The 25,022-nt window shown below is 40.4% G+C and overlaps 1 protein-coding gene across 4 annotated transcripts in view; it reads right to left on the bottom strand.

Annotated features, from left to right (window-relative positions):
- LOC129762440 (GPI inositol-deacylase) overlaps nt 1-25,022 on the bottom strand; it is a 241,825-nt gene that overhangs the window by 126,615 nt on the left and 90,188 nt on the right. For all 4 annotated transcript variants that reach the window (XR_008740625.1, XM_055760675.1, XM_055760674.1 and 1 more), the window contains 5 exons: nt 1,625-1,924; nt 1,387-1,566; nt 1,172-1,327; nt 962-1,050; nt 608-897 (listed from right to left, as the gene is read on the bottom strand). Coding sequence is in view for 3 of the 4 variants with exons in the window: in XM_055760675.1 (XP_055616650.1) it covers nt 608-897; nt 962-1,050; nt 1,172-1,327; nt 1,387-1,566; nt 1,625-1,924 (1,015 nt within the window). In the remaining variant the exon portion in view is untranslated. The remainder of the gene's footprint in view (nt 1-607; nt 898-961; nt 1,051-1,171; nt 1,328-1,386; nt 1,567-1,624; nt 1,925-25,022) is intronic.

Below are 25,022 nucleotides of genomic sequence, written 5' to 3'. Positions count from 1 at the left end.
TTTTTTCTCAGTATATATTTTTTCACGTTTTAAAATCAATACATTATAACTCTTTCTAAAACACTATTTCGGTTGGATTCATAGTTTTTGAGATATACATTATCAAAGAGTTTTCTTACTTAAATCGATACGCCTTTTTCAAAATTTCCACTTCAGTCAGAAAATACCCACATGCTGTGGAAAACTCATATTTCCTCTAACCCAAACAGAATACAAACTTTTAATCGAATCAAAAATACGCATCTTTTGTCATTTGTCGATTTCAATTTAAATTGCTCATATGCAAAACGTATTTCGACAGATGTAATATGCCAAAACCACATTCTTCCTGAAAACAAAAGCAGGCTTTTCGATAGTAGTTCGACAAGTTGCGTAACGTTTGAAGAAGAGAGAGGAGGGATTCAAGGTTTCTTAGAGGCGAATGAACTGAAAAGTATAAAGCCTCTTCAATTCAACATCATCATCATCATCATTCAAGGTTACGATACTCGTAGTTTGTCAGGGGTATGTCTAGCGTTACTCAAATGCACGGCGCCGCATCCCCCGCACCCACATGCCTCGAATAAAGGTATTGACAACAGAAATGGTAATATGGTGTAGAACTTACCGTGTACATTCAACTTGTAATAGGTACTGCCAAAGCTGGTCACATCTTGCAGTTGAAAATTCGTGAAGGAAAACCATCGGGGCATTTGAATACTCAAAAGTCTGTCACTACTGTCAGTTATATCAACGACAAATCGTGTTGGCTTTTTCGTTTTCGGGAACTTCAATAAAATATGAGTCCAGGTTGGATTGTTTTCTTTGATTTGATGTAAATTCAGATGCGCTATTTGACGTTGATTCTCGTGGAAAGGTAAAACATAAGTATGGTTGGACAAATAGGATGCAGTCGAACTGTAATTATGAATTTCATTGCACTCGTCTTACTTACTTTTATTGAATTTCTGACAAAACTCACCAATATCTCATATTCGTATCCATTTCAAAAGCTGCACAACCAAAAAGCCAATCATTGGTGTTAACATTCATCACTTCTACCTTAAGATTCTGGATTACAAAAAATGTTAAAATTGATTCTCGGAAAACGAACCATATAGTGTAAGCTGAAGACTAGAGCTTACACTATATTATTTGTTATATAAATGGATTTAAATAATGGTTTACTTACTGCATATAATGAGTTTTTGTTCAGTGGTATCATCTGTACGAGGGTTTTTGAAAGGCCTTCATCGAATCTATATTGATAACTCCTACGGATATCTTCAACCCATTCTTCTGTTTCAATATTGTTGTGCAATATTTTTTCATGGATAAATTTTCCATACTTCAAGAAAAAAACACTAATTAGGAACAGATAACTTTAAAAAAATACGTTCATTGAACCTTGAAATAATGTAAACCTTGCCGCATTCTTGTATCTTTGTTCTCAATGAATCTATTTGTAGAGGTTGATTCTGATTGAATTAAACTGTAAAGGAATTTATTCATCATTAATACAAACTGCAAGCACCAAACCGCACATAAGTGATCTGTTGATAGCCATACGTTTGGTATATTATAAGTCTGAAATTGATAAGAGAATGTGGTTCTCAAATGAGTATTCAAGAATATGCGTCCTTACCATTGCATGTAAATCGCTGAATACTGAATCCGTTAGCGCATCGTGTACCATGGTATCTCGAAGACCTCCTCCAATAGTCACAAACAAAATATGATCCAGTGGTCGTTTTGGTGAATGATATGATGATTTCAAAATAGTTCGGTTCTGTATCCATTTCTCATGAACTGAGTTATAAAAATATCGATAATAGTGGTCTAGCATAAGAACGGGTGTGTCAATAGGAGAGGAAATCGCAATAATCGCATTGATTAAAGGTGCCGTTCCTGAGGTTACAGCCACCGCTTGCGCTATTTTTCCACCCTGGAATTAAATAGAGAATTAAATAATAATTTTAATGTCGAACACGATCCCGATAAATGAAAAAAGATGCTATGAGTGTAAAAATATTCAAAAAAATCCGAATATGGCCGATGGGTAGAAGAAGCGGAACCTGAAGTTGTTAGCGAGAGACGCAGCGAAAATGACAGGATCTTTGCAGTTTTATACTCAGAACGCTTGTTTTCGAAGTTTCAGGGCCCAAGTTCTACTGAACCATAGCACGGACCAAGATCTGGAGGCGAAAAAACGCCCAAGGAGGATTTACGAGAATACGATTGCGTCGTTTTGGATTATGTCTAAATTTTCGCGAGTAGCTGCGGACTGAAAAGTGACCCTTCCTTAACTTCTGGAACCGTGAACCAGAGAATTTATCAAAACGAATTTTCTTCCTGCGAGATAGTAGGGTTGGTCGCAGGCCTTGCAAGCTGCACCAGAGAAACACCAAGCAACGAACGATACACAAGAAGATTTGAACCGGACTATTCGACATAGACCCAGGCGACGAAAACGGACTTACGTTTGGAAACTCAGGACGTGAAATTTTTTTTTCCCAAATATATATTTTTATCAAGGCTTATATGGCGTTAGCCTGACGGGGCCGGAGTTCAATATTTTGACAGTTTTTCTTATTATCTATGTTAGTAATATGTAACCGATTACTCGCGGTCGGTTCGAGGTTAGTATTACAAGTGTTCTCGTAATTGGGATGTTGCTGTCTCCAATGCTCTGTACGTGTGCCCGACACGGGATACTTCCTATTGGGATGCAGCTGACCATTAATCAGCAACGCCCCCCTAGTATGTACCCCATATCTAGCGTGGTGCGTCTTCTCGACTCGAGGAATCCAGGATAGAATGGTCACTAGCCGGCGCAATCATCAGCTCGTGTAGAGTTGTCATGAGCGGTACAACCTTTGGCTCTTGTTGAATCATCAGTGGACTGCACAACCTTTGGCCCGTGTATCTGTAAATCTCTCCGTGATTGACCAAAACCCGTGAAATTGCCCAAAGAACAAACCGAATCACGCTTGGGAGTAGCAAACCATTCTCGTTGTACATGTTTCGGTAATTCGAACTTTAAATAGTCAATAACGACGCCGGTCGCCTCTATAGCGTGGTTCCCTAACGTTTATCATGGAAGGGATAGTTGTTAGTGGGCGGAAGTAAGAATCAGAATTCACTGAGGTGAGTGATGTGATTAGGAGTTTATCCATTTATTTCTTTCCATAATAACCATGGATAACAGCTAATACAACCATTTTCCTTAGAGGCTTTGGACCCCCTGCTCTGGTTCTCAAAAGTTTCAGGCTCTTTTTCGGACATGCTACTATAGAGATCCGTCATTCGCAGACGGAGTTAATTCGGCCTTACCGCCCGGTAGAGCCGAATTTTTCATATTTCAAAACAGAAATTATGAATGAAAATCAACTTTTTCATATCAATTATCAAATATGATCTATGCTACAGAGCAGGGATGGCCAAACACTAGTCCGCGGTCTACCGATCGCCCGCGTAGGTATTCCTAGGGGCCCGCCGGCTGGTCTAGGATAGTGTCATCTTCAAACGCAATGTATTGAATATATATTACCTCCTTTTGCGGTGAATATTTTATAAGGTGTTTATTTTCTTAAATGGCATTAACGTTCCTAGAGGAACTTCGCCGTCTCAACGTGGTATTACTTGCGTCATTTTTACAAGTACAAGTGCAAGTATTTTACAAGTTGAGATTTCTATGCCAAATAACACGCCTTGAATACATTTTGAGTGGCAAGCTCTAGAATACTTATTTGACGAAAAATTCCTCCGACCGGAATGGGAATCGAACCCCCGACATGTTAGGTGTGACGCTAACCACTCGGCCACGGGAGCACTAAGTGGCACCAAGAGCACATTTTATTTTTAAGTTGTGATTGAGAGTATGAGAAAATAATTAAATAAAATGGCTGAACAGATCCAACATCTGATCAACCGTGTGGCTGCTTTAGAATTAGCAATCACACCCGTTGCAGAGGATTTTTCTGATCCTCCGCTGTATCTCACAAATGCTGATGGGTCTGCAGTTAGCCCAGATTCCATCGAGGATATACCTGACTTGGTGAAAGGACTACCAAATTTTTCTGGTGATCCCAACGAACTTAGTTTTTTCATTCAAGATGCAGAAGCTATTGTGCAGAAGTTCAATTGACGAAAAAAACAAGTTTCACGTAGTGTGTAAATCAATTAGGCGTAAAATAAAAGGTGAGGCGAACAATGCTCTTGTTGCATCTAACGTTCACATCAATTGGAACATGATTAAAAAAACACTCATTACGTACTACGGTGAAAAGCGTGATTTGGAAACTTTGGACTATCAGTTAATGAATAGTCTCCAAAAAGGAAAATCTCTCGAAAACTATTATGATCATGTTAATAAATTTATTCTATTAGAACAGATTCAAGATTTTCACATCCCGAAGCCACTAAGGCTATGATTTATACTTACAACAGAAAAGCCATTGATGCATTTATCCGTGGTTTGGGTGGCGATGTAGGCAGATTTATAAAAAATTACGAGCCTTATTCATATTGTATCACATTTCAGAATATTGAGTACAGAAATAATATTACAGGTAACAAAATTCCGGATCCAACTAATAGACCAAGGAATCTTATTCCTAGTCTACCACCCAAACCGGCCCCCCGTTTACTTCCACCGATGAATAGAAATTTACCATATAAAAACTATAATCAAAATTTTAGGAACCAATATTACCAGAAGCCACCAGTTCCTCCGAGGAATCCAATAGCAATTCGCAATGGTCCTGTGTTTCAAGGAAGAAATCATCCACAACCTCCACCAAGAAATCCATTCCAGCAACAAAATCGACCGGAACCAATGGATGTTGACCCGTCTATTTTTTTTTATAAATACGTTTATTTGTCTTTTTTGTTTGGTAAAAATTATTTACATGGTTGATTCAATCTCGACTTCAAAACTAAATTTCAACTCATCTATATCAATTCTACCATTACTAATATCAATGAAGGTTAATTATGTCAATAACAGTTTCATTATCAAAATTCGTTCATACGTTTCAAACCCCTCCAACGACGACCGAAGGAGATTCTCTAAATGGAGTGCGCGTTGTCTACCAGATACCACTAGCAGATTTTGTTGTAGCACATTGAAAGCATCTCGTACTCTCCGACAGCCAAAAAAACAGGAAGTGGGGTAGGACTATCGTTGATTTAGAGATCATTTGTTTGAAGTTGAATCTAAATCCATTCTGAATGAATGAATAAATGAATATTTGGGGGGCTTCGTAAACAAGAGCGTTACGTTGGAGGCACAAGGTTTTATGCATCCAATATAGGATACGAAAAACCTTGTTCTGAAGAATAATCTTCAAAAGCTTTCCTGCTAACTGTACTTGATTGACAAATCACAAACCCAAATGTATTATATGGATATTTTATGGATAGAAAACATTAAAATAAACTCTTTCGCTTGAATGTAATTTTCAATTCCAAGGGGAACTGGCAGATTATTTTCAGTAACGATTAGATATTTCCACATTTTCCTCGATACTGGAGGCCCACCAGTGGTGAATGCTAATTCGATAACCATCTGTTAAGCACTTGCTTGAGACATATTTGGTCACAGTGTTACATGGATAGAAAACATTCAAATAAACTTTTTCACATGAATGTATTTTCAAATTCCCAGAGGAACTGGCAGATTATTTTCAGTAACGATTAGATATTTCCACATTTTCCTCCATACTGGAAGCGCACCAGTGGTTAATGCTAACTCGATAACCATCTGTTAATAGCACTTTTTTTTCCAAAATATATATTTTATTAAGTCAGCCTAACGGGGCCGGGAGTTCAATATTTTGACAATGTTTGCTTAGACTATGTTAGTAATATGTAACCGATTACTCGCGGTTGACTTGAGCACTTGATTGAAACATATTTGGTCACAGTGTTACATGGATAGAAAACATTCAAATAAACTTTTTCACATGAATGTATTTTTAAATTCCCAGAGGAACTGGCAGATTATTTTCAGTAATGATTAGATATTTCCATATTTTCCTCGATACTGGAAGCCCACCAGTGGTTAATACTAATTCGAAAACCACCTGTTAATAGCACTTGATTGAAACATATTTGGTCACAGTGTTACATTGATAGAAAACATTAAAATAAACTCTTTCACATGAATGTATTTTTAAATTCCCAGAGGAACTGGCAGATTATTTTCAGTAATGATTAGATATTTCCACATTTTCCTCGATACTGGAAGCGCACCTGTGGTTTATGCTAACTCGATAACCACCTGTTAATAGCACTTGATTGAAACATATTTGGTCACAGTGTTACATGGATAGAAAACATTCAAATAAACTCTTTCACATGAATGTATTTTTAAATTCCTAGAGGAACTGGCAGATTATTTTCCGGATCTTTCTCGATGCTGAATGGCATCCAAACGGAAAAAAGACGGGTGGGTAATGTCGGGGATATAACCGGAGTGACGTAGGACTATACAAAGGGGACAGCTTTTGTTAAATATATATTTTAAATATATTGTATTATTTTCTTCTACCTACCTACCTATTTTTTTTTTTGAATACCTACCTATCTACCTGAAAAATGGATTAATTTACTGTTTACTCTTTATGAATATGTTGATGGTTCTGAGAAGAACCTTTGGTGTTGTGTTTTTGTTATCACTCGATATTCCCATCTTGTTCGGTTAAACCTTCCTGTTTAGCTATTGCGTTTGCCACTCGCCACAGCTTTCACAGTTGGAAAATTTCTTCCCATCTAGCTTGTGACATGTTGTTCAGTAAATTACATTTAATGCGACATGCCGGAGAAACACTTTGCCACTCACTGAAACTAATTGTTGCCTTGATGAGCGCCGAACCGAAGCTGCTCTGTTCTTGATGCGGGTTTTCTGATTGTCGTGAGCAGCTTTGCAAGCCAACTCGAGCACTCCGACGGCCGAAACTCTATAATCCCTGTTAGGTATACTGGTGCTCCGGCACCAATCCGTTCGGCCTAGTTACCCTTGCGGAGCAATCAGTGAATGCGATCAACAGGGAACTGGAGACCTGCACGGTTCGAGTGAGACTTTGCCTTTCCCTTAACTTGTCCTACTTTGTTACGTCCACGATGCCGATGCCGTACAACCACACGGGTTTACGGTTTGAAAGAAAATAAGATATTTTTTTGGGGTCCGCGTGTTTTATACTCTAGCGGTACACACTCACAGGATAGAGACAAATCGGCAGACTCAGCCAGAGGGGCGAGTCCAACGAGACGAACGAATGAGCGTTAAAAGGGAGCGATGGCAAAAAAATACATTCATTACGATTTGTTCGCTCGTTGGATTCACATGCAGGCTAAAAAGGGTCCTTTTCAGGATCACAAAATTATCTTCAATCTAAAGAGTTTATTGTTTTGTTATCACTCGATATCCCCATCTTGTTCGGCTAAACCTTTCTGTTTAGCGATTGCATTTGCCACTCGCCACAGCTTTCACAGTTGGAAAATTTCTTCCCATCCAGCTTGTGACATATTTTACAGTAAATTACATTCAATGCGACGTGCCGAAGCGCCACTCAGTGTCGCATTGGAGGCGATTTCAACCTGTAATTGAACATTTACGATGACAGTGGTACAGTGTCGACTTTCAATGTGGGGTCATAATTTGGACCCCGAACTCTATGTTTACAAAAATGTCCAACTAAATATGTCGCATTACAGGTCCGTCCAATTAGCTAAATGTCGAGATAAGTGTAAATTACTGTACTTTCAATCTAGAAGCAATTTAAGAGTTGGTGAAAATCAATAAGCTCAGAACAACTGCCAAATTCACATACTCATCATATCCTGGCAAACAAATTATGAAAAAATCAATTTGTGTTTTATTATTATTTTGGATATTGTTTTAGAAAGCATTGAACTGTATTTCCTAAACTCTTTTTTGGAAGGCCCTGAAAAGCGCCTTGTTTTATGGAATGGTTCCAATTTAGAAAACTTAGTACTCGTGGTTTTGAAAAAAACCATTTCGAACGCCCTCGATGCCGCCTTGTTCTGGATTTACCACCAAAGCAGTTTGTATAAAGAATAACCTTTTTTCTTCTGCTACCTGATGCCGTTTTGTGATTGCGTTTGCCACTCGCCACTCGCTGCAACTGCCTGTTGTCTTGATGTCCACCGAACCGAATGTGTTCTGTTCCGAATGCGGGTTTTCTTATCGTCGCGAGCAGCTTTGCCAGCTAACTCGATCACTTCGGCGGCCGAAACTATATAACGCCGGCTAGGTGGACTGGTGCACTGGTACTAACGCGCTCGGCCTAACTACCCTTGCGGGGAACTCCAGATCAACACGGTTCGAGCGGGATTTTGCCTTTCCCTTCACTTTTCCTCCTTTACCATGTCCAGACATGGCTGCTTGGGTTGGTTTGTTGATGTGTTGTGATGCGAACCGATGTGGTGTACGGTTTGAATGAGAATGATCGTTACGGAAGGAAGGAAGGTCTTGTATTATAGAGACTTTAAACTTTTGCAGTTCATTCGTCTCTAGCCTTGAGAAAGGCCCTTTGAAAACTCTACTCTATTCTACTCCAGCGCTACTACCTCCGCCCTCTTGCCTTGAGAAAGGCACTCGATTCCTCGCCGTCCAGCCCGTCCAGCAACGATGTTGTCCAGTCGGTGTCCACACAAAGAATGGATCGTTACGGCAGCGGAGCTAGGATTTTTAAGCTGACTGGCTGGCTCGAGAATTACGCATGTGTGAGACTGCGACCAATGTTTCGTTCATTTTTTTCTTTTTCCTTTCCTTTTTCCTTCATTCTATTTCGCTGCTGCTCTGGTTGCCCGTTTTGGTCGGTACGATTTGAGGAGCACAAAATGGACCAATAAAAAATGGGCACATAGTGCATTTTAACAATGGTTGATAATTCACAATTATTCAATTATTTATCGCAAGAAAAATGAAATGTTATTCGTTATGATAGATGCGTAGATATATTTCCTATCAATTGATGCAAAAACCTTTGCGATCTATTGAGAAATGCTCGAGTTATAAGCGTTCCAAATCTTGCATTTTTTCCTACTTGTTCAGTGCCTAGATTTCCATTTCATCCCCTATATCTTCCGGTTAGACGTAGTCCTACGTCAAAAATTCCGTGCGTGTATGTGTATGTGTAGCGGCTGCTTCGATGGTCACCTTCTCTTCTCCTGAAGGATCGGCTTCTCTGTGCTCCCTCACAGTTTCAAACAAACTGCTCGCGTTTCAGGGCAGATCTCGATCCTTCGCCGTCCAGCATCCTCAGCAACGATGTTGTCTTGTCGATGTCCTCACGAAAAATGAATGCGTCTCACCACCAGAATATCGCTTAAGTATGCTTTTTGTGCGTGATTGAATCGAGAGAAGGCGTGGTTTACGATGGCAATTTGGAAGGCAAACTAGAGGGGAATGAACTCTCTGAGCTCCGAACTTTCGGCGACTGAGCAATAATCGATTGCGGGCGCATACAATATTGAATACGGAAATATCCTACTGATGAGGAAGAATAATCTTCAGAAGCTATCCTGTTAATTGCGATTGATTGAAAAATCACAAAACCAAATGTATTTGGTCACAGTATTACATGGATGGAAAACATTCAAATAAACTCTTTCACATGAATGTATTTTTAAATTCCCAGAGGAACTGGCAGATTATTTTCAGTAATGATTAGATATTTTCACATTTTCCTCGATACTGGAAGCCCACCAGTGGTTATTGCTAATTCGATAACCACCTGTTAATAGCACTTGATTGAAACATATTTGGTCACAGTGTTACATGGATAGAAAACATTCAAATAAACTCTTTCACATGAATGTATTTTTAAATTCCTAGAGAAACTGGCAGATTGTTTTCCGGATCTTTCTCGATGCTGAATGGCATCCAAACGGAAAAAATTCCGTGCGTGTATGTGTATGTGTAGCGGCTGCTTCGATGGTCACCTTCTCTTCTCCTGAAGGATCGGCTTCTCTGTGCTCCCTCACAGTTTCAAACAAACTGCTCGCGTTTCAGGGCAGATCTCGATCCTTCGCCGTCCAGCATCCTCAGCAACGATGTTGTCTTGTCGATGTCCTCACGAAAAATGAATGCGTCTCACCACCAGAATATCGCTTAAGTATGCTTTTTGTGCGTGATTGAATCGAGAGAAGGCGTGGTTTACGATGGCAATTTGGAAGGCAAACTAGAGGGGAATGAACTCTCTGAGCTCCGAACTTTCGGCGACTGAGCAATAATCGATTGCGGGCGCATACAATATTGAATACGGAAATATCCTACTGATGAGGAAGAATAATCTTCAGAAGCTATCCTGTTAATTGCGATTGATTGAAAAATCACAAAACCAAATGTATTTGGTCACAGTGTTACATGGATGGAAAACATTCAAATAAACTCTTTCACATGAATATATTTTTAAATTCCCAGAGGAACTGGCAGATTATTTTCAGTAATGATTAGATATTTTCACATTTTCCTCGATACTGGAAGCCCACCAGTGGTTATTGCTAATTCGATAACCACCTGTTAATAGCACTTGATTGAAACATATTTGGTCACAGTGTTACATGGATAGAAAACATTCAAATAAACTCTTTCACATGAATGTATTTTTAAATTCCTAGAGAAACTGGCAGATTGTTTTCCGGATCTTTCTCGATGCTGAATGGCATCCAAACGGAAAAAATTCCGTGCGTGTATGTGTATGTGTAGCGGCTGCTTCGATGGTCACCTTCTCTTCTCCTGAAGGATCGGCTTCTCTGTGCTCCCTCACAGTTTCAAACAAACTGCTCGCGTTTCAGGGCAGATCTCGATCCTTCGCCGTCCAGCATCCTCAGCAACGATGTTGTCTTGTCGATGTCCTCACGAAAAATGAATGCGTCTCACCACCAGAATATCGCTTAAGTATGCTTTTTGTGCGTGATTGAATCGAGAGAAGGCGTGGTTTACGATGGCAATTTGGAAGGCAAACTAGAGGGGAATGAACTCTCTGAGCTCCGAACTTTCGGCGACTGAGCAATAATCGATTGCGGGCGCATACAATATTGAATACGGAAATATCCTACTGATGAGGAAGAATAATCTTCAGAAGCTATCCTGTTAATTGCGATTGATTGAAAAATCACAAAACCAAATGTATTTGGTCACAGTATTACATGGATGGAAAACATTCAAATAAACTCTTTCACATGAATGTATTTTTAAATTCCCAGAGGAACTGGCAGATTATTTTCAGTAATGATTAGATATTTTCACATTTTCCTCGATACTGGAAGCCCACCAGTGGTTATTGCTAATTCGATAACCACCTGTTAATAGCACTTGATTGAAACATATTTGGTCACAGTGTTACATGGATAGAAAACATTCAAATAAACTCTTTCACATGAATGTATTTTTAAATTCCTAGAGAAACTGGCAGATTGTTTTCCGGATCTTTCTCGATGCTGAATGGCATCCAAACGGAAAAAATTCCGTGCGTGTATGTGTATGTGTAGCGGCTGCTTCGATGGTCACCTTCTCTTCTCCTGAAGGATCGGCTTCTCTGTGCTCCCTCACAGTTTCAAACAAACTGCTCGCGTTTCAGGGCAGATCTCGATCCTTCGCCGTCCAGCATCCTCAGCAACGATGTTGTCTTGTCGATGTCCTCACGAAAAATGAATGCGTCTCACCACCAGAATATCGCTTAAGTATGCTTTTTGTGCGTGATTGAATCGAGAGAAGGCGTGGTTTACGATGGCAATTTGGAAGACAAACTAGAGGGGAATGAACTCTCTGAGCTCGGAACTTTCGGCGACTGAGCAATAATCGATTGCGGGCGCATACAATATTGAATACGGAAATATCCTACTGATGAGGAAGAATAATCTTCAGAAGCTATCCTGTTAATTGCGATTGATTGAAAAATCACAAAACCAAATGTATTTGGTCACAGTTTTACATGGATGGAAAACATTCAAATAAACTCTTTCACATGAATGTATTTTTAAATTCCCAGAGGAACTGGCAGATTATTTTCAGTAATGATTAGATATTTCCACATTTTCCTCGATACTGGAAGCTTACCAGTGGTTAATGCTAATTCGATAACCATCTGTTAATAGCACTTGCTTGAAACATATTTGGTCACAGTGTTACATGGATAGAAAACATTCAAATAAACTTTTTCACATGAATGTATTTTTAAATTCCCAGAGGAACTGGCAGATTATTTTCAGTAACGATTAGATATTTCCACATTTTCCTCGATACTGGAAGCGCACCAGTTGTTAATGCTAACTCGATAACCATCTGTTAATAGCACTTGATTGAAACATATTTGGTCACAGTGTTACATGGATAGAAAAAATTCAAATAAACTCTTTCACATGAATGTATTTTTAAATTCCCAGAGGAACTGGCAGATTATTTTCCAGCAATGATTAGATCTTTCCGGAACTTTCTTGATGCTGTATGGAAAGCCAAACGGAAAGAATTCCGCGCGTGTATGTGTGTGTAGCGATGTCTTCCCGGGGAACCGTTTGTGGCATCACTCTCCTCCTGATGGATTCCCTTCTGGCCTAGGGTGCACAAACAGGTGACACCGTTCATCCGCGCTTTCATGATAAACGAAGAGCTTCACCACAACAGCGACAACATGCTCCCATCGCTGTTCAATTAGAACTGAGTGGAGTTCCGAGCGGCGCTCGCTTATATACCGATTGGTGATTTCAATAGCTTGTTTTGAAAGCAATTTTAAGACTATTGAAACAAGTTTTTGGATCGAAAAGTAACAAGTATAGAACGCGTAGACATTTTATTTTTCGAATGAAATGTTTATAATACCATTTCGTTCAGTTGTTTAAGAGCTATTAACGCTCAAAATCTCGGTCTCCGGCGTAACGCTTTCGTTTTCGAAACTTTGATTTTACACCCCGGTATAGAAATGAAAGACGTAGTCCTACGTCAAAATTGTGCTGTATTGTTTCGACACTCGAAGAACAGTGTAAGCAATTTTCATCGTCAGTTCTCCTCATAACGAACATCAGTCGCCGGTGCGAGCATTTTTCGTTTACCCACATGTAAAGAAGACTACGTTGTGAAGGCAATAACTTCCGAACAGCAATATTCTTCCACACACGGGGCCAGTTAATTGCAGGATTTGCTATTTCCACTTTCGGTTTTGCTGTACGTTCTATGGAGAAACGATGAATGAGATTGGCGGAAGGCTGCTCTCGGATTTGAAAGGGGAAATTTGGATGATGATTTAGGATAAGCTTTAGGCAAGGAAGGTCTGAGGGGGGGACGGTTGTTTGGGAGAAGAAGGAATTGTAATAGGCAAGGGAGCTCATTTCGTGTAGGTGCCGATTGATTAACAGCGCCTTACACTTCATCGCTGGCAATTGAAGATTGAGACCGCCATCCTCCTGTCTTCGCGCTAGCTGCTCCATTGGGATGGTTGCACACGCACCACGGAAAAGAAAGCGTCGCATAATGGTTGTCAGTTTTACCACGTGTGCTGCCATTGGAGACAGATTTGCTGCCATGTACCATGTCCGTGATGAGATAAAAACGTTCAACAGTGTTACCTTCTGGTGTAGTGATAAGCTTCTTGAAGAGTGCAACCATACTAGATGCAAAAAATTGGTCACAAGTATGTCCCAATTTGTTTTCACCATACCTCGGACCGAGTTGGTGAAGATTATCCCAAAAATTTTGATTATACCTCCCGTGCGAAGCCACGGTGCAGTGATTGGATCATTTACACATCCGACGTCAATTGCGGTGGTTTTATCATCATTCAAGCGTACCCCTGCTATTCTCTCAAAACGCTGGAACAAGCCTCGCATCGCATCAAGCTTTTCGGCACTCGATACAATGGCACTGATGTCATCTGCGTAAGCGATAATCAAATCTGCCACACGCACTTGCTCTAATCGCAGAACAAGTGGGTGAAGATAGAGCACGAAGAGATGCATCGAGAGAGGGTCCCCTTGTCGGACAGAACGTTGGATTTGGATTGGAGCGAAGAGGTGCCCGTTGATGAGCAAGCGAGAGGAAGAGGCTGCTGCTACACGGGAAAGCAAATTCACCAGTTCTGGGTTAAAACCCAAATCTCGCATCGTGGTAAATGAAAAACGATGATCCACACGATCGAAAGCATGATCGAGATCAAAGGAGATCAGCTTGCCTTTTTGTCTGCCCGCCTTCAGCTGTGCAATTCTGTCCTTCAATGCTAACGTTGCTTGGAAAATGTTGTGCTCGCCGTTCGAGCATTTTTGTGAGCGAGTCAAAACACTATGAGCTCGAAGCACATTTTCAAGTCGCTGCTTCAAAACACGCGACAAAATTTTATAGTCATAGTTGACTAGACTAATTGGGCGGTAGGAACGTGCGCTGTCCCCCGAATCTCGTTTCTTCACCAGCACGATCACCCCATCGACGAATTGGGATGGAAAATTTGACGTCATTCATAACCAGGTTAAGCTCACGATGTATCACATCGAAAGTTCACAGAAAAAACTCTTTTGGCAGTCCGTCGGGTCCTGGAGACTTTTTCGATGCGCTTGTGCGGATAGGTAAAAGTATTTCTGCCGTAGTGATTTCATACATACAAGCAACAACAAGGCAGGTAAACACGCTGTCAAACGTCCAAGGTTGTTTAACATCAATCATAATCCTCCACCCGAAGATGAGAAACAAGACGATGTCACCGAAGAATATGAAGAAGAAATTTTGGATGGTGTATCCAATGATTCTTCTTACGAGAGATAAATCAGAGAATATGACCAACATAATGACGAAGACACAGCTTTTAATGAAGACAATGCAGAGTTTAATTTTTTAGGTTAAATTCTACATTGCCGTACTTTTTATACTACGGCAATCAACTGAAACCAAACAAAGTATTAGTTGACACTGGGTCGAAAATTGTATTCAACCGAAATACACAAAAAAAATTCTCAAATTGAAAAAACCATTTAGTGTTTCATCAGTTGGAGGTAATATCACAATTGACAGATTTTCACGCGGTACATTTTTTTGGCCTTACAGCAATATTGATGTACGTTTTTATCATATGAAAGAATTCAAGACATTTGACGCCGTTATAGGCCCTGACACGTTGAAACAACTTAAAGCTGTTATTGATACCTCCGCAGAAAAAATAATTTTTCCAAAAGGTTTTACTATTTCGCTATTACAGCATACATTTACACAAGTTAACAAAATTCATGTTCGAGATAATCACTTGGAAACTGACCAAAAATCAAAATTATGGAGCTTGTTGAACAAATATCAGGATATTTTTCAGCCTCCGGACCAAAAACTTCCCTTCACAACTAAAATTGAAGCGAAAATTAGAACAACTGACGAAACCCCTATTTATTCTAAATCCTACCCTTATCCGCAAGCCTTGAAAAATGAAGTTAACAAAGAAATAGATAAATTACTTAAAGATGGTATTATAAGACCATCCAAATCTCCATACAATTCACCCGTATGGATTGTTCCAAAGAAGCTTGACGCTTTTGGTGAAAAAAAGTATAGAATGGTGATAGATTACCGTAAGCTGAATTCAAAGACAATCAGCGATAGGTATCCTATTCCCGGTACTTCGGTTGTTTTGGCAAATTTGGGTCACAATACCTATTTAACAACTTTAGACCTAGCGTCTGGTTTCCACCAGATTCTAATGTCAAAGAATAATATTGAAAAATCTGCATTTTCAATAAACAATGGGAAATACGAGTTTATTCATTTACCATTTGGTTAAAAAAATGCTCCCAGCATTTTCCAAAGGGTAATGGATGATGTTCTACGTGAACATATTGGCAAAATATGCTATGTTTACATTGATGATATTATCATCTTTGGAAAAACTCTTGAAGAGTATTTAGGTAATTTGAAAACCATATTGGATGTTTTGCGCAATGCTAATTTTAAAATTAACCCAGATAAATCTGAATTTCTGAAAACCGAAGTGGAATTTTTAGTATTCATTATTTCAAAGAATGATCTAAAACCGAATATGAAAAAGGTAGAGTGCATTCAGAATTATCCACAGCCCAAGAATTTGAGAGATCTTCGTGCATTCTTAGGTCTCTCTGGGTATTACAGACGTTTTGTTAAGAATTAAGCAAAAACTGCAAAACCCTTAACAAAATTCTTAAGAGGGGAAGATGGCCATCGCCAGATTTCTAAAACGCAATCTAAAAATTTCCCAATTAAATTCGATGCATAGCATTTCCCGACTTCGAAAAACCCTTCATTCTTACAACTGACGCATCCAATATAGCGTTAGGTGCAGTACTTTCTCAACAATTCCCTGAAGGGGAAAGGCCAATTACTTTCATATCACGTACTTTATCAAAATTGGAAGAAAATTATGCGACCAATGAAAAGGAACTCTTAGCAGTCGTATGGGCGTTGACTACCCTGCGCAAATTCATTTATGGCTCTAAAATAAAAATTTACACGAATCACATACCTTTAACCTTCACCCTATCCCCCAAAAATAACAACGCTAAGCTGAAACGTTGGAAGGCCTTTATCGAACGATCACGATCACGATCATGAAATGCTGTACAAGCCTGGCAAATCCAACATTGTAGCCGACGCGCTTTCCCGTATTCAAATTTATTCCCTTACTCCTACCCAATATTCATGTGATGATAATGATTCATCCTACATTCCGAGTACAGAAGCTCCAATCAATGTTTTTAAGAATCAGTTAATTTTCAAAATTGGAAATACTCCCTCATATGAATTAATTATACCATTTGAAAAATACAAAAGACATAAATTCACAGAACCTCAATTTTCAAAGGAATTTTTAACTAGGAAACTTAAACAATTTTTAAATCCCTGGCATTCTCAATGGGATATTGACAGATGAACCAGTTATGGCTATTATCCATGAGATTTATAAAGAAGACTTTAGGAATGAGTAAACGATAATAATTGATTTTCAGGCGGATGAACACTTTTTTGATTCCATATGGCTTTCTAGCAAATGAGAAATATTAATCTAACTAATTATTTCTCTCAGTGTGACGATTAATCGATTAATCGATTATTTGGGCCGATTAATCGTATCGAATAACAAACTATTGGAAACTATTCGATTAGCTGATGAACGATTAATTTCAAAAATCGGGGATCACTAAATGCGTCTCATCACCAGAATATCGCTTAAGTATGCTTTTTGTGTGTGATTGAATCGAGAGAAGGTGTGGTTTACGATGGTAATTTGGAAGGCAAACTACAGGGGAATAAACTCTCTGAGCTCGAAACTTTCGGCGACTGAGCAATAATCGATTGCGTGCGCATACAATATTGGATACGGAAATATCCTACTGATGGGGAAGAATAATCTTCAGAAGCTTTCCTGCTAATTACACTTGGTTGAAAAATTACGAAATCAAATGTATTTGGTCGCTGTGTTATTTGGTTAGAAAACATTAAAATAAACTCTTTCACATGAATGTATTTTTAAATTCCCAGAGGAACTGGCAGATTATATTCCAGAAATTATTAGATCTTTCCGGAACTTTCTCGATGCTGAATGGCATCCAAACGGAAAGAATTCCGCGCGTGTATGTGTGTGTGTAGCGATGTCTTCCCGGGGAACCGTTTGTGGCATCACTCTCCTCCTGATGGATTCCCTTCTGGCCTAAGGTGCACAAACAGGCTCTTGGTGACACCGTTCATCCGCGCTTTCATGATAAACACGAAGAGCTTCACCACAACAGCGACAACATGCTCCAATCGCTGTTCAATTAGAACTGAGTGGATTTCCGAGCGTCGTTCGCTTATATACCGATTGGTGATTTCAATAGCCTGTTTTGAGAACAATTTTAAGACTATTGAAACAAGTTTTTGGATCAGAAAGTAACAAGTATATAACGCGTAGACATTTTATCTTTCGAATGAAGTGTTTATCATACCATTTCGTTCAGTTGTTTAGGAGCTATTAACGCTCAAATCTCGGTCTCCGGCGTAACGCTTTCGGTTTCGAAACTTTGATTTTACATCCCGGTATAGAAAGTATGAAATTTTACATCCCGGTATGAAAGACGTAGTTCTACGTCAAAAAAATATTATTTCCCTGGAATGAAGAAAATGATAAGGCAATATGTATCGACATGTGAAATTTGCAAAACCGAGAAATATGCCAGAAATCCTCAAAAATTTATACCCGTCAAAACTCTTCGTCAAAATTCCATGTCTAAAGTTTGTGGTAGCCAGACGTGATTGTTGCGACTCCGGATATTCGTTTGGTCTCGTTAGCTACAAAACCGGACAAGTGTTTTTTTTCTCCTTCTTTCGTTTGGGATTTTTTTTTCTCACGTCGCGCGTGGTTGTCACCGCGGAACATTGGACAGTGTACAAACCGGGAAATCATTTCAGCAGAGCTGGAAAAGTGATTGGTTTCTGCTGGCATTATATCGCGCGTGTACACACCAATACCAGTGTGATTGCGCATACCGTGGATAGTGTGGTGAAGTGCCGTTGGCCGACTCATAATCGCAGCTATTCTTTGCGCGTGATCATCCGATTGAGGAGGAGCCGCCATCCTCGTCGCACTTACAATTCGCATACAGTGCGATTCAACGACCACCGGCGACTGTGTGTGGTAGTGTGCGACACACATTCAATTGTGCCGAGCGCGATCAACCGAATGGGAAGCAAGCATCGGTTGCCAGTTTATCTGCACTGGTGTACAATTGGGTGAATAAAAATTAATATATTTAATTCTTTTTTGTATTTTATTTTTTTTATTATTATTTTTAAATACATTAGATTATAAGTACAAATTGTAGAATGTCAGAAGGGGGGTCTCCAAATATGGAGATCTCTGACGATGACTCCCCAATGTTAGTAAAAAACAACAAAAAAGGAACAGCGAAAACACTTAAACGCGTTACTTTAACAAGAGATGCTTCGTCCGGGGACGAGTCAGCTAACTCCACCAAGCCCCCCTCTAAAAAGTCTGCCACTCACTCCTCTCCATCCCCTAGCACTTCCGCCCTTCCTTCGATCCCACCTCCCCTCCCTGTTGTCACCGATCCCACCTAATCCACGTCATCTCCTTCTCATGTTATCACCGATCCCACTCAATCCACGTCATCTCCTTCTCATGTTATCACCTCTCCACGTGTCAAGGTCTATCCGGAAGATGCACTTGGAACTGGTCCATGGGTTGTTTTCCTCAGGCCTAAGCCAAACGGAAAAGCGCTTAATGTTATTCAGATCATGAAAGATCTGACAAGATACTCCTCCGTGAAAGAAATTTCAAAAGTTAGACCGACCAAACTGCGTGTTGTCGTGGATAATCGGAAAGAAGCAAACGATATTGTCGTCGACCAGAGATTTACCCTAGAGTATCGTGTCTACGTGCCATCCCATGACGTAGAAATCTCGGGAGTGATAACCGAAACGGGTCTGACGAGCGAATCAATTATAGAAGGAGATGGTAGATTTAAAAAACTACCTTTGATGAAAATCAAAATCTTAGAATGCCGACAACTCGGCAAAGTCTCCCAGGAAGAGGAAAACTCTAAATTTACGCCGTCCGACTCGTTTCGAGTAACTTTTGCTGGTTCCGCTCTCCCTGACTACGTTATGGTGGACAAATTGAGGCTGCCAGTGCGACTCTTCGTGCCAAAGCCCATGACTTGTCAAAAATGCAAGTCAGTTGGTCACACTTCAGCTTATTGAGCCAACAAGGAGCGCTGTGCCACTTGCGAAGAGCAACATGTGGGTAAATCTTGCAGTGCGACTGAGCAAAAGTGTCCATATTGCAGAGGAATTCCACATGTGCTCTCGGCTTGTGGAACTTACAAGAGTCACTGGGAGAAACAGAAACGCTCTTTAAAGGAACGCTTGAAGCGTACTTTTGCGGAAATTTTAAAGGGCGCTTCTCCACCGGCCGAACAACCAAGAACAACCAATCCCCACACACAATGTCTTCTCCACGTTGCCAGTTGACGAAGTAGAAGCGGACACAGCTGAAGAGGGCACACCGTTCATTTTCCAAGGGAATCCCCGGCGCAAAAATGTGTCCACTCCCAAACTTCAACGACAAGTTCCATCGGTGATACCCCCTGTTAGCATGCCTAAAATATCGAGTGCAGCGGACAAGCAAAATCAGGTTCCTCCTGGCTTCCGTGGGAATAGTTCACCTTCGAACGACCCAGTACTCGAGGGGACATCAAAAACCCCAACTGTCCCTGTTTCGCCGTCAAGCTCAACTTCCCAATCGGGATTTATAAAGTTGTCTGACCTTTTGGATCAAATCTTCACGTGTTTTAATGTTTCCGACTCCATCAGAACCCTTGTCATCTCAATGCTTCCAGTATTAAAGACAATTTTACAGCAATTGATGCAAACATGGCCCCTCCTTGCAATGATTATCTCTCTTGATGTCTAATTCAAATAGAGAGGTGGGAGATATCACTGTTTTACAGTGGAATCGTCGTAGTCTTATCCCTAAATTGGATGCATTAAAATTTTTAATTCATAAGTTCAATTGTGATGTTTTTGCTCTGTCCGAAACTTGGCTTTCTTCGCGAGATGATCTCTCTTTCCACGATTTTAATATTATACGCTTGGACCGTGATGACAGATACGGAGGGGTGCTATTGGGGATCAATAAGTGCCACTCATTTTTTCGAATTGACCTTCCACCTATTGGAGGGATCGAAGCTGTAGCTTGTCATGCAAACATTAATAGCAAAGACCTCTGTATTGTCAGCTTGTATTGGCCTCCGAGAGCTGCGGTTAGCCGCAAACAACTTGATGACATGTGCTCACTCCTTCCTGAGCCACGATTGATCTTGGGAGACTTCAACTCTCACGGAACTGCCTGGGGGGAACAGTACGACGACAATCGTTCATTGTTGATATATGACCTTTGTAACAGCTTGAATATGACCGTTTTGAACACTGGGGAAACAACACGTGTACCTAAACCTCCTGCTAACCCAAGTGCTCTTGACCTCTCGCTTTGCTCGAATTCACTATCGTTAGATTGCAAGTGGAATGTAATTCAGGATCCCAACGGTAGTGATCATTTGCCAATCAAAATTTCCATCACCACTGGGTCGAGTTCTTCTGAATCTATAAACATGGCATATGACCTCACAAGACACATTGACTGGAAAAAATATGCGGACGCGATTACTCTAGCCATCAATTCCAGAGAAGGTTTACCTCCATTGGAGGAGTATAACTTCCTTTCTCGTTTGATATATGACAGCGCGGTTCGCGCTCAAACGAAACCCATCCCAGGTTCCACTATTCGTCGAAGGCCTCCCAATCCATGGTGGGATAGCCAATGTTCCAAGCTTTATCAAGATAAATCAAATGCATTTAAAGCTTTTCGAAAATGAGGAACCCCTGAAAATTTTCAAACGTATTTAGCCCTTGAGAATCAGTTCAAAAATTTGATCAAAGGGAAAAAACGTGCTAATTGGCGAAATTTCGTGGGAGGTTTGTCACGAGAAACGTCAATGAAAAAATTATGGAAAGTGGCTCGAAACATGAGAAATCGCTCTTCAACGAATGAAATCGAGGAATATTCACATCGATGGATTTTGAATTTTGCACGGAAGGTTTGTCCCGATTCCGTTCCCGTACAAAAAACAGGAAGTGGGTTATATCTATGGTATAACCGCAAGGGTGACGTAGGACTATCGTTGATTTAGAGATCATTTGTATGAAGTTGAATCTGAATTCATTCTGAATGAATGAATATTTGGAGAACTTCGAAAACGAGAACGTTACGTCGGAGGCACAAGGTTTTATGCATCCAATATTGGATACGGAAATATCCTACTGATGGGGAAGAATAATCTTCAGAAGCTATCCTGTTGATTGCGATTGATTGAAAAATCACAAAACCTAATGTATTTGGTCACAGTGTTACATGGATAGAAAACATTAAAATAAACTCTTTCATATGAATGTAATTTTAAATTCCCAGAGGAACTGGCAGATTATTTTCAGTAACGATTAGATATTTCCACATTTTCCTCGATACTGGAAGCCCACCAGTGGTTAATGCTAACTCGATAACCATCTGTTAATAGCACTTGATTGAAACATATTTGGTCACAGTGTTACATGGATAGAAAACATTCAAATAAACTCTTTCACATGAATGTATTTTTAAATTCCTAGAGGAACTGGCAGATTATTTTCCGGATCTTTCTCGATCCAAACGGAAAGAATTCCGTGCGTGTATGTGTGTGTGTGTAGCGGCTGCTTCGAGATCTTCCCGGGGAACCGTTTGTAGCATCACTCTCCTCCTGATGGATTCCCTTCTGGCCTAAGGTGCACAAACAGGCTCTTGGTGACACCGTTCATCCGCGCTTTCATGATAAATGAAGAGCTTCACCACAACAGCGACAACATGCTCCCATCGCTGTTCAATTAGAACTGAGTGGATTTCCGAGCGGTGCTCGCTTATATACCGATTGGTGATTTCAATAGCCTGTTTTGAAAGCAAATTTAAGACTATTGAAACATGTTTTTGAATCAGAAAGTAACAAGTATAGAACGCGTAGACATTTTATCTTTCGAATGAAGTGTTTATCATACCATTTCGTTCAGTTGTTTAGGAGCTATTAACACTCAAAATCTCGGTCTCCGGCGTAACGCTTTCGTTTTCGAAACTTTGATTTTACACCTCGGTATAGAAATGAAAGACGTAGTCCTACGTCAAAATTGTTCGAGATATTTCACAAGATAGGTGCGATCTTGATTCCGAGTTTTCGATGGTAGAATTCTCTCTTGCTCTCCTTTCATGTAACAATTCTGCTCCGGGATCGGATAGAATTAAGTTCAACTTGCTGAAAAACCTCCCTGATGTGGCGAAACATCGCTTGTTGAATTTATTCAATCGGTTCCTGGAGCATAATATTGTTCCAGATGATTGGAGACATGTGCGAATTATAGCTATTCAAAAACCCGGAAAACCCGCGTCCGACTTCAATTCGTACCGCCCAATAGCAATGCTGTCTTGTATACGGAAATTGTTGGAGAAAATTATCTTGTTTCGCCTTGATCGATGGGTTGAAACGAAAAGCCTACTCTCAGATACACAATATGGGTTCCGCAGGGGCAAGGGGCCGAATGATTGTCTTGCGTTGCTTTCTTCAGAAATTCAAATGGCTTACGCCGAAAAAAAAACAAATGGCTTCAGTATTCTTGGACATAAAGGGGGCCTTTGATTCTCTTTCAATAGAGGTTTTGTCAGACAAATTACACTCTCGGGGTCTGCCGCCTCTATTGAATAATATGTTATATAACTTGCTTTGTGAGAAACATTTGAACTTTTCTCACGGAGATTCGGCAGTAAGTCGGTTCTCTTACATGGGCCTCCCCCAGGGCTCATGTTTAAGCCCCCTTTTGTACAACTTCTATGTAAGCGACATTGACAATTGCCTTACACAAAATTGTAGCCTAAGACAACTTGCAGATGATGGAGTGGTGTCTGTCGTAGGATCTAACGAATCCGACCTGCATGGACCCTTACAAGATACTTTGAACAATTTTTCAACCTGGGCCATTGGGCTTGGGATCGAATTCTCCACGGAGAAAACAGAGATGGTGGTTTTTTCTAGGAAGCATAGACCAGCAAAACCAAGCTTCAACTTTTGGGTAAACCGATCACTTTTGGGTCAACCGATGCTATGTCATTCAAGTATCTTGGGGTCTGGTTCGACTCCAAATGTACTTGGGAGGCCCATATTAGGTATCTGAGTAAAAATGCCAACAAAGAATAAACTTTCTCCGTACAATTACCGGCACCTGGTGGGGAGCCCATCCCGAAGATCTTATAATGTTGTATCGAACAACTATTCTCTCAGTGATGGAGTATGGCAGTTTCTGTTTTCAATCAGCTGCCAAAACACACCTCATTAAACTCGAGCGAATTCAGTATCTTTGTCTCCGTATCGCGTTGGGATGTATGCCCTCAACGCATACCATGAGTCTCGAGGTTTTGGCAGGCCTACTCCCACTAAAAGATCGCTTCAATTTATTATCTCTTCGGTTCTTCATCCGGTGTAATGTTATGAACCCATTGGTGATCGGAAATTTTGAGCAGCTGATCGAGCTAAATTTTCACTCCGGATTCATGAGTTCATATCATGAATTCATCTCCATGCAGGTTGATCCTTCTTCGTATATTCCCAACCGTGTTTGTTTCCCTGACTACATCAATTCCTCTGTGCATTTTGATCTGTCCATGAAGCAAGATATCCATGGATATTCGGATTACCAACGATCGAGGATCGCTCCAACGATCTTCGATGAAAAGTATGGGGGTATCAATTGTGATAATATGTACTTTACTGATGGGTCCACTATAAACGAGTCCACAGGATTTGGAGTGTTCAACGAATTTTTTAGCACCTCACACAGTCTTCAGAATCCTTGCTCAGTGTATATTGCTGAATTGGCAGCAATTCATTGGACGTTGGACAGCGTCGCCTCACGACCTGTTGAACACTATTACATTGTAACGGATAGTCTTAGCTCTGTCGAAGCTATCCGTTCAGTGAGGCCGGAAAAGCACTCGCCGTACTTCCTTCAGAGAATACGAGAAATTTAGAGGGCTTTATCCAGACGCTGTTATGTCATTACCTTTGTCTGGGTCCCTTCACATTGCTCCATTCCGGGTAATGAGAGGGCTGACTCATTAGCAAAGGTAGGTGCAATTGAGGGCGACATTTATCAGCGTCAAATCGCCTTCAATTCTTTATTCTTTAGTCCGTAAAAATACCATCGCTAATTGGCAACGCAAATGGAATGAAGATGAATTGGGCCGGTGGTTTCACTCAATTTCCCCTAAGGTTAGCCTCAAACCGTGGTTCAAAAGTCTGGACTTGAGTCGGGACTTTATTCGCACCTTCTCCCGACTCATGTCCAATCACTGTTCGTTAGATGCGCTACTCTTTCGTTTCAATCTTGCCAGTAGCAATCTCTGTGTTTGTGGCCAAGGTTACCACGACATCGAGCACGTTGTTTG

The sequence above is a fragment of the Toxorhynchites rutilus genome, chromosome 1 (genome assembly GCF_029784135.1).
Source record: "Toxorhynchites rutilus septentrionalis strain SRP chromosome 1, ASM2978413v1, whole genome shotgun sequence".
In the NCBI taxonomy this organism is placed as follows: domain Eukaryota; kingdom Metazoa; phylum Arthropoda; class Insecta; order Diptera; family Culicidae; genus Toxorhynchites; species Toxorhynchites rutilus.
Note: the sequence above shows the minus strand (reverse complement) of the source record. Positions and strands in the feature narration are given on the sequence as shown.